The 10,051-nt window shown below is 46.1% G+C and overlaps 1 protein-coding gene across 1 annotated transcript; it reads right to left on the bottom strand.

Annotated features, from left to right (window-relative positions):
* Positions 1–172: 172 nt before the first annotated feature.
* LOC103918884 (F-box only protein 36-like) lies at positions 173–5,646 on the bottom strand. Its single transcript, XM_009326301.1, is given in 5 exon segments — positions 173–328; positions 1,090–1,262; positions 3,193–3,301; positions 5,550–5,606; positions 5,608–5,646. Coding segments are annotated over 5 exon segments (534 nt in total).
* Between the last annotated feature and the right edge of the window lie 4,405 nt (positions 5,647–10,051).

Here is a 10,051-nt window from a genome sequence, read left to right as displayed (position 1 = left end):
GCAGGAAGTGTGACTTGCAAGTTGGTGGTGCTGTTTGAGTCTTAAATGATGAGAGGAGAAACTTCACATTCTCAAGTGATTATTAGTTACTTATAACTGTTCCCTTTGAAAGAAAGAATATGTGAAACAAATGGGAAACCTATTGAGCCTTATCCGATAATTTCCAAGCGACTTAAAAGAACGCGCTCTGTCCTCTCTGCAGCCGCTTGGGCTTTTCATTGAAGTTCACCAGCTTCTTGAAGACTGAAAATGCCGTCTTCTTCCTGCCAAGAGCTGGCTTCTCTCTTAGCAGTTCAACTCTCTCCCGAACCTCTTCACTGCTGCATAACTAAAACCCGAATATTTTCCAGGTGTATTTCATGATTTACACTTCATTAGGCCACATCCTGATCTCCTGAACATGTCCCATTTGCGTAGCGCATCTGCAACTATGTAAATACTATCGGAGGCTCATTACTGTTACATATATAAATATTACAGTATTTTGATTCAAACGGACACAAGCACAGAAGACGTCGGACCGCAGTTGTGAGTGCGGTGTTCTTTGCCCAGTTCCACGTAGCAGCCTTGATTAGAAAAATGAAATACTCTCCAAAAGAGTAAAGGCTAACTTCAGGGGGGTTTTAGATGCTGGTACAAAAATGGCATATTGACTCACGGTCAATCCATACTTTCCTCCCACCGTGTGCAGAAGGCAGGAGATACGAAAAGACGCAGAGGTGGGGAGCTCCTTTCTTTTTGCTCTTTAAAAATGTTGATATATTCTAAAGTCAAATATTAATATTCTGCATAAAACTTGCGGGATTTTTTTTTATTTTAAATCAAGGTCTCAGTTGCCAGCTCTTGTGAACAGAGAGAAAAGTACCGCTAGAAGGATCCAGCGGGCCAGACAGAGGGTTTAGGTTATCCGCAGCATGAAGGACCTGGCCTGTTACCACGGACCTGTGCCCAGGCCTGTCTTGTGCTGCTTCCCACCTCTGGTTACCGCAGAAATGCGGGTGGTTCTACTGAATGAGACTGAAGCGAGGTTCCAGCTCGTGCTGTTTCTTAACAGCGACCTTGAATACGAGCACCGATACCTGACCTTACCTGCTGGAACTTCTTGCATGTTTTTTACAGCTGTTGAAGGTCATCAGCATCTAGAAACGACAGTATGTGTATAATTATGTTCTCGGGCATTCAGACGAGGAAATCGTAATGCCTCTGACATAAATTAACTGTGTACTCCAGCGTGTTGTTGCCAAAGACGTCCCTCACCCGCCCTGTGTTACAAGAACAAGACAGAGAAGAATAAACACAAAACAATCCCCACGTCACCGGATTATTTTAAAACGCGATCATGAATGCAATAAAATTGGGCTAGGAATACGTCAATTCTTCGGTGTTAGGAGGAAAGAGGTTGGGAGAGGTTGGGACTCAAGAAGAGACAATAGATCGGGCCATTGCTGTATACGTTGGTGAGAAAGAGGACGGATGAGCTGATGACAGGCTGGATGCTGGCTGTACCTGGAGTTGCAGAGAGGTTGGGCACGACTGTGGTTCAAAACTTGTCTGAAGCATTGACACGGGCTGGGTGGAGAGCACCTACCAGCCTGGTCCTGCTGGGGACCCCGCAGCCCCCATACCCATTGATCAGGCAGACCAACGGCGGCCTCCAAGCAGCAAAGAGGGTCTGCAGCCACCACAGCCATTTTTCGGTGGTATGAAGGGAGAGGAGGGAATTGCTGTTCAAAGTACTTCTCTTTCACAGAGCAGAAGAGAACAGAGACGAGATGTGAAGTTGCACTGAGTGCTGCACGGCCTCTTGTTGCAGGGGACGGCCTCATGTTGCAGGGGTACAGTGTACAAAAGCTCCCACTCCCCCGGCTGGTCCCAGGTCCTGGCTCTGGCTCTGGCCCCAGCGCACGGGAGGCTCTGCAGGACCAAAGTTTGAACGTGCTGCCCCTGAACAAGCCATTCACACAGCCCCAAAGGTATTTTCCTTGCCTTTTTAGCCCTTTTACTGGACATAACCACAGGATAAACGCCCTGCTGCTGAGGGAGAGAGGATCTGTCAGGGCCCCGGGTGTACCAAAAGGCTCTGCAGCCTCCTCCCGCCCGCTCCGAAGGGTTTGGCTGGCTGTGCGTTTCCCGGCTTGACCTTGGACCTCCTCGTCCACTACTGACCCACCGGTGAGGGCAGGGCAGCTGCCCACCCTGGCTCCCAGCTCCCGGCTCCCCTTCCCTTGCAGCGCAGCCGTCTCTCCGCTGCTCCTGCAGCTGCTACCAAAGAGAGAGGACTCGCTCCAGTGACAGCATCGCCGTTTAGTTCAGAGTTGGGTGTTCCGCCTCCCCTCCCCTGAAAAGCTACAACTCAAGACAATCCATCGAAATGAAATTAAATACTCGAGAGAGGTGATTTAGCCCTCCACACAGGGAAAAGTCCAAAACAATTGAAAAGGGAATATTACATGCGATTAGCTTAGGAATGTCAAATGAAAAATGAAAAACACTTCCACAGCTGAATAGACTCGGTGTTGTTTCCTTAATTTATAACACTATCCTGCAATGCAAACATTAAAGGTGGCTGACTGTGTATTGAAAACATTTAAGTTCCTTATTTAAAGATCAAACACCTAAGAAGAAAACACTTGCAAATGTATTACATAGGGTAGAAACGTGCTCAATGGGTATTTAAGACACACTTCCAGTGACTTGAGATTTCTCCATAGCTACAGTGTTAAGCAACAGGTTTACTGCTCCATTCATTACAGTCACTACCATGTAATAAGAACAACAAAAAGGCAATTCCAGAAAGTGATTTAGAGGCCTAAAAGAAAGAACGAAATGAAATAAAATAGCTGTCTTATATGATTACACCCCATGCTTTCAAATTGTTGACATTTTCTCCGAGAGGGAAACTTCACGGGTGAATATGATAATTCTTTACGTTTTGCTTACGCCAAAAAGATAATCTAGAACTGCAAACTATATGCAAGCATCTCCCACAATAATATTAACTGAAACGGGGGAGAGTAATGAAATTTTAGCATAATTTCATAAATCAAATTAAATCCCTAGATGTAGAGAAAAAATTTCTTAACGAGTTAGGGAAAAAAAATTTAACCATAGAATAGAAAAAAGTCTTATTCACTAGGGCTGAGGGGACTTCTGACACGTTGTTTGTTCTCCGTATGCTAGTGCAATACTTGCTCTGTAACTGCCGATCCAGCAAAAATTCTGCATGGAGTTTCTTCACCTCCTTTGGGAACACCTTCTCTTGACGAGGTTGAAAGGAAATCCTCCAAGTACTCCAGATCACCTACAGAAATCGACAGCACGGAAAAAGAACAGAAGTTAACTTAGTTTGGCCAAGAAGAAATGTGGTAAACGGGGTACACCTGATTTATCTGGCATTTAATTAAGTGTTTGATTCCATGCTAAATGGAAATAGCATATAGACGAACTATAGAAGCTGGAAATTAATGCAAGAACTGCTAGCTAGGTGAAAGAGCTGGCAAATCGTAGAAAGACAAAACACTCAGGACGGAATGAGAGCCACGGCGGAGACAGGTTATTAGCTGGCTTTGGGCTGACTTCACGCACTATTTCCACGAATGACCAAGGCAGGAGTCAGCTAGTGGTATCTGGAGTAATAAAACCAGGACAACACGCGATAGTGCAAAACGCAAGTACCACGCTTGGGGACGAGTAGCAAGAGCGCTCTTAACTGAAGACCTGGATGGAACCCGCCGGTTGTTTTTTTAAGTCAGTCATGGGAAAACCACAATCCACACTAGGACGTGGTTCTGTGAAAGTCAGTCACCATCCTCGAGTGTGTCAGGCACTGGTGTACTCTGCGCTGGTGTCAAAAACTGGCTGGACGGCCGGGCCCAGAGAGTTGTGGTGAACGGAGTTCAATCCAGTTGGCGGCCAGTCACGAGCGGTGTTCCCCAGGGCTCAGTTTTGGGGCCGGTCTTGTTCAGTATCTTTATCAATGACCTGGATGAGGGAATCGAGTGCACCCTCAGTAAGTTTGCAGACGAAGTCACCATCCCTGGAGGGATTTAAAGGACGTGTAGGGGAGGCGCTTAGGGACATGGTTTAGTGGGCATGGTGGTGTTGGGTTGACGGTTGGACTCGATGATCTTGGAGGTCTCTTCCAACCTTAATGATTCTATGATTCTATGATTTTAGGCAGGGCACGTCCCAGAGACCCAGGGGAAACCTATGCCTGGGCAGCATGCCCTCCTGAGACCTCCCCTGGGACACCTGAAAAGCTGCTTGCCCCTGCTCAGGAAAGATGCTTTCAAGCTGGAAGGAGGGAGCAGAGCAGGACAAAGAGGGAGGGAAGACCCCAGCAAGCTCCTGCTCCCTAAGAACACATCACACAGGAGATGTGCGATGGAACACAGGGAACAAGGGCGGGCGGGTTTGAACTAAAGGACGCTCCTGGTGCAGGAACGATGCATGTATGTCCTGTATGCAAAAGGAGATGAGCCTGGGACGTGACCACACAGAAGAACAGGCAGGCACCCAGCCTGCGGTGCTAGCTTTCTCCTGTGGCATCTAAGGGCGGAACGAACAAAAAAATTCCTGATCAGCCAAGAATCATGGTTGATCACTACACTTTCACTACATGTACAGGACTGATTTTCTTGAAAACTTAGCCATAACTGCTGAAAAAACATTGCCTCTATAAAAGCAGCCTGTGCGGTGTGACAGATCACTGCTAAATGTTACCTGACGCTATGGCTGATGAGGGAGACAGGTATCAGCTTTTTTTAAAATGCTAGTGGTTTTGGGTAGCGTTTCAAAGTTGTTGAAGTTTATAAGCAGCTCTATTTGAGAGGGAAAGCAAAAGCGGTTTTGAGGGGCTTCTTTTTTTCCCCATAGGGTAAGCCTTGGGACCCTCAGGTGGCAAATGTTGGCAGCGCCTGTATCAAACACATTTAAAATATGAAGTGATTTTTTTAAGGTGGGTAGTTTCCCTTTCAAAAAATGATTTAGCTCCTTTTAAGAAGAGGAGTGAAGCTCTTGTGTCTGAGGTGCTTCTAAAAAGATCCTTGTGCCATAAGACACAGAAAAGAAAGCAAATTACTGCTGCCGCTGAACTCTTAGCTATTTCATTTCTTGATGATGGGTGTTTAGCTTTCTGCTATTGAGATTTTGTGTGTGTGTGTGTTGTTCTATGATATACTATCGTTCAAACAAAACCCACGACGGACTTCCAAACGCCAGCAGAATGGAAGCGTCGTACAACTTCATCCTTGAAAAAGAAATGTAAATTTGTGCTTTCTCTGGAGAAAAGTTTACCATCAGAATCTTGCTCAGCAGGCAGGAAAGAGCATTCAATATAAATTTTTAAATTATGTCACTTTTCAAAACATCTTTTGGCATTACTGTACGGCTGTTTGACAGCTTTCCAGGGTGTTGTGCAGTTTCGGCACCAACAGAGAATTTCCTTTCCAGAAGCGCAACCGCGCAATAAACTTTTTTTACCTTGCTGGTGTCAGCATCGGTGAACGCTTGGGAAGACACCCGCGTCCGGACCCATCCTGCCTCCTTACCTCTGCACTGGTGACGGTGAAGCGGTGGAAGTCTTTGCTGGGGGGAGGAGACTGGCCAGTGGAGCTCGTGAAGGGTCTCCTGCAGAAGGGACACCATGGTGCTCGTTCCTCCGAACCTGTAAGCAGCAAAACTAGCCCCCGTCTGCCAAGACTGCTTCTATGGACCCGGTGCGTCAGCTCAGCCGGCTCCCCCGTCTTGTCACCGTGACGGTGTTCACGTATCCGTGCCTGCCTGCCCAACAGGAAGGATTAACTGCCAAAGCCTTCTGCGGGTGCACAATGCTTTCAGAAAGCCTATGGTTAGAGCCACAGCCACAGCTATGGTCTCCGTGTAGCACCGATATTCCCCGGCTGGCTTTGCAGTTACCCTGCAGCGGCCGCTGGGCTAATAGGGCTCGATGGCTACACCTGCCAGGCTGCTGGCTAGCACCGGCGTCACTGCAGCAAAGGCTGCTCGAAATGCTCTACTGAAGAGAAAGGATTTCCACAAAAGTCTTTTATTTTGCATAGCACGGGTGGCTTGTGTTTCTGTCAACTTTCCCTAGTTGCTGAGGGTCAGAGGAGACAAAATCCTCCAGAGTGACATCGAGATACTGAAGGCGGGGGATGGGAGACAAAGGAAGAACAGGGCTGCCTCTTGATACGATGACATGATCTGATTTTCACACGGATGACTAAGGCCTCGATCCTCCAGCCAGGTGAACTTGGGTACCAACGCCTGCTCACACCAAGCGGCTGGTTTGCGGGGCTTAGTGCCTGCTCCTCAGGGAGAGAGCTCTGCCTAGAGAATGCTCTTGGGAAAGGCATCATCGTTCAGTCAGTTCCGTTTCTAACAATCAATAAAAAGGAAGGAGCGGTGAATCTACCGCTGGGATAGATTTGCCAAGATTGCCCCTAGTCTCGGGGGGAAAGCTACCACCTTGAGACAAAGAAGTGAGAAGAAGCTGTGGGAGTTTCGGTTAAAGCAGCTCGGCAGTGATCGAGACTCCTTCTGTGCTGCCAGGGTGCCAGGACCTCGCCGGAGCAGGGGTGGCTCTCACCCCACCTGAGCTTTACAGACCTCACTAAAATCTTTCTGGGTTGTTCTGTTGCAGTAGTGACATGCAGTGGCAGCATCACGTCGTGGAAACTGGAGAGAACAATGCCCTACAAAACCTATACATAACAGGATAGGATATTCATTACCAAGACACTACTAACCAGACGAGACTATTTAATTTTTGTATGTTGGAAAACAGAAAAAATGGTCATCGTCTTGTAAAGGCCCTTGTGATGGTTTCCTTCTGTGCCACTTTTTGTGTTCAGCCCTAGTTGCTACATTACAAGCAGGAAGTTGCAACACGTAACATAGCTATTTTCCACAGCAAACAGACATTTTTTCCATCCATAGTTGTTTTTTTTTTACGTATTCTTTAAAGACATTACACACTTTTCATGCATTTGTGCACCTGTGCTCCTGCTCTCTCCGGCCATCCCCAGGCTCATGGAGATAGGCACACGGCAACTTGTTCTTTTAGATCTCCATTGCATTATACACTTGCACATGTGCGTGCATGCACACACACACACAGAGGCATATGCACATTTTAATACAAAATACTACCGATTTTCTTTGCAGAACCCCAAAGGTTGAAAAACATTAGTGCCTCCACCATACGGGGTATATAAAGACAAGTGCCCTGTCCCATTCAGAAAATGAAAATGCAGACACAAGCAGCTAATGCTGGAACCAAGCACACCCCATTAGTTCAGCTGTACAGATGCTCTCAAGCCCTCTTTCCTTTCCGTTTCTCTTATTGCATTGTGCCGCGCTGAGCTCTCTCCCCAGACACAGCTGACCAACCTGCATTAGGAGACGCCGCAGTACATGACCCCCTGGCTCACGTGAACCATACACAAAAGGCCTGAGACCCACCGAAGCCCCGAGCCTCGCCTCTCCCAGGAGGCAGAGGCTCCCGAGAGCCCCCGGACAACTCTGCGCTGCCCCTTCCCTTCCTTCCACGTGGCCCCACTTGCTGCCCCACGCTGGAGGATGTAAGGTAGGCCAGCGAAGACCTCAGGTTCCCCTTTCCTTCCTCTCTAGCAGGTCAAATGCCACGGAGAGCAGAGAGGCAGTGTTTCAGACTGTTTTCCATCCTCACCATAGGCTGGTGTGAACCTGTTTTTGATAAACGAGCACTAGAAGGTGGCAATTACTCGCGCTTTAGCAAGTAAGGGCAGAACATGGCAATACCAGATCAGACAGAAAGTGCACCTGATCTCTTCTCTGACGAGAGGCATCCGGTGGCGAGGGCTGAGCCGGACAAGCACACGGGTTGTCCTCCCAGAATACAGCAATTTCTGTTTCAGAGGCTTACTGAAACGAGGTAGCATATTTGTGCTTAATAGCTCTTGATACATTTTCTTGCACGAGTTAACATAATCACTTTTTGTATCCAAAGAAACCTCAGCGATTGAACTATCTTGTGGCAAGGGGTCCCGTGGGTTTCTTAGATACTGCGTGGGAAGAGCCACCCTCTTCTGTTTCATCCAACTTGTCTCCTGCTAGTTTCATTTGACGCCCCCTTGTTCTTTCAGTGGAAGTAATTATCCTGTCCTCTCACACCAGTTGCTCCCTGTCACAGTCAGCTCCTTTTCCTAAAATGTCCTCACGTCCAACTGGCTTATTGACAGCAGTCAGGTGACACGTTCATAGAATTACCTACTAAAATCCCAAGTTATTTTTTCCTAAATAAGATCAATACCTCAAAGCTGGTTATAACACAGTGTTAAGGCTAGGACTGTGTGTTTTATTCCTACCTACGTTTGGACGACTTCTGTGATTTTATCATTCAGTATCGTGACGGCCTACCGCAGCTCTTCCAACTGACTTTCATTCCTGTTGCCCTGAATAATATAACGTCATTGGCAGACTTTGTCACCTCACCACCCCATCCCCTGTTCCAAATCGGTTAGGAGTACGTTGCTAGCGCAGATCCCCCTCCATTTCAGAAAACTGGCCATTTACTCCTCTTGTAACCAGTTTTTGTACCCTTGTGAGACCTTCCCCATTGTCTCATACTGACTTAGCTTCTTTACAAGCCTTTGGTGAGACGCCTTATTGAGTATCAGTTGTAAATCTAAGTAAGTGGACTAACTCAATCCATCTTGCTCACTTTTTGTATCTTTAAAAGATGTCTACTGATCTTCCTCTTGTAAAAGATACATTGACTCCTTCCTCATATCCCACCTATGCCTATATTTTTATTCTGATAGTTTTGGGTTTTTTTTAATCTGCCTGGTAGATGTCCACATCAGATCTACTGGTCTGAAACCTCTAGACCCCAGCGAAATTCTTTTTAAGAACTGGTGTCAGATTATTGACCTGGCATTTTTCCTGATTCCAGACTCAGCTTAAAGTCAAAGATCATAACATCCAGCTTACATTTCAGCCATTTCAGTCTCTCTTAGAAGCTCTTGAGTGAATATTGTCTAGTTCTGGCGATATGTTTCTCTTTTTTTTCCTCCTAATTTTTCCACATATGTTGCCCATATGGAAGCCTACGTACAGATATCAGTGTCATCAGGACACTACAATTGCATTTACAAAAGCCACAACAAAATCAGTTCAACATAGCTCAAAACAACTTATGCTAAGAACTAGAAAACACTCTTGAAATTTCTTGCAAAGACAGTATTTTTGACACTGTGCTACAAGTCAGTGGAGGGTAGGGCAGTGTTTCGGGTTAAGTTTCACAATATACTTGCTCCGTTAATTTACTTTCCTGTAACCATTCACTATTTGCCACTGCTGTGCTTTTCTTATGACAAGTTTCTGCAAAAAGAGAATGTAAGAATAATGGAGGAAAGGAATCCTCAAAGAATTATTCAAGAAAAGGGAAATGAGTTGTGACAGTAACAACTACAGTTCTGTGGAGTTTCTTTTGAAATGTTAATATTTTTGCAGTATGTGAGAGTGTTGAATGAATCAATGAAAAGCACCTACATCCTGCCCTAGGTTTTGTTAACTTTCAGAAGGACTTCAACAGTATTAGCAGAAATACTACAAATCTACAGAACCTGTGTAAAAACCACCCAGAACCTTTAGAGATGCTAAACATACTGTAACCTCCAGTCGGGAGTTAACCGGCCTGATGTTCTTCCTACAGCTGAAGAAGTGTATGCATTTCTGTCATGCTGTTTAGTGCCATTACCGTTTTTTTTCCTGCCACGAACCTCCAGTCAGTTCCTCAGATTACAGCTTAAGCCTGGACATCTGAGCTTTGCTGATGAAATCTGCATCCAAGATACATTGGCCAAAAATATTCAGCAAAAGACCAATTATTTATTCAGAAGTGCTAAACACAGGTCCAGTAGTCAGGAGAGAAAAAACAAAGGCACTGCGCTGGTTTTGGCTGGGATAGAGTTAATTTTCTTCACAGTAGCTAGTATGGGGCTGTGTTTTGGATTTGTGCTGGAAACAGCGTTGATAACACAGGGATGTTTTCGTTACTGCTGAGCAG

Source organism: Pygoscelis adeliae, unplaced genomic scaffold (genome assembly GCF_000699105.1).
Source record: "Pygoscelis adeliae isolate BGI_AS28 unplaced genomic scaffold, ASM69910v1 Scaffold156, whole genome shotgun sequence".
Classification (NCBI taxonomy): Eukaryota; Metazoa; Chordata; class Aves; order Sphenisciformes; family Spheniscidae; genus Pygoscelis; species Pygoscelis adeliae.
Note: the sequence above shows the minus strand (reverse complement) of the source record. Positions and strands in the feature narration are given on the sequence as shown.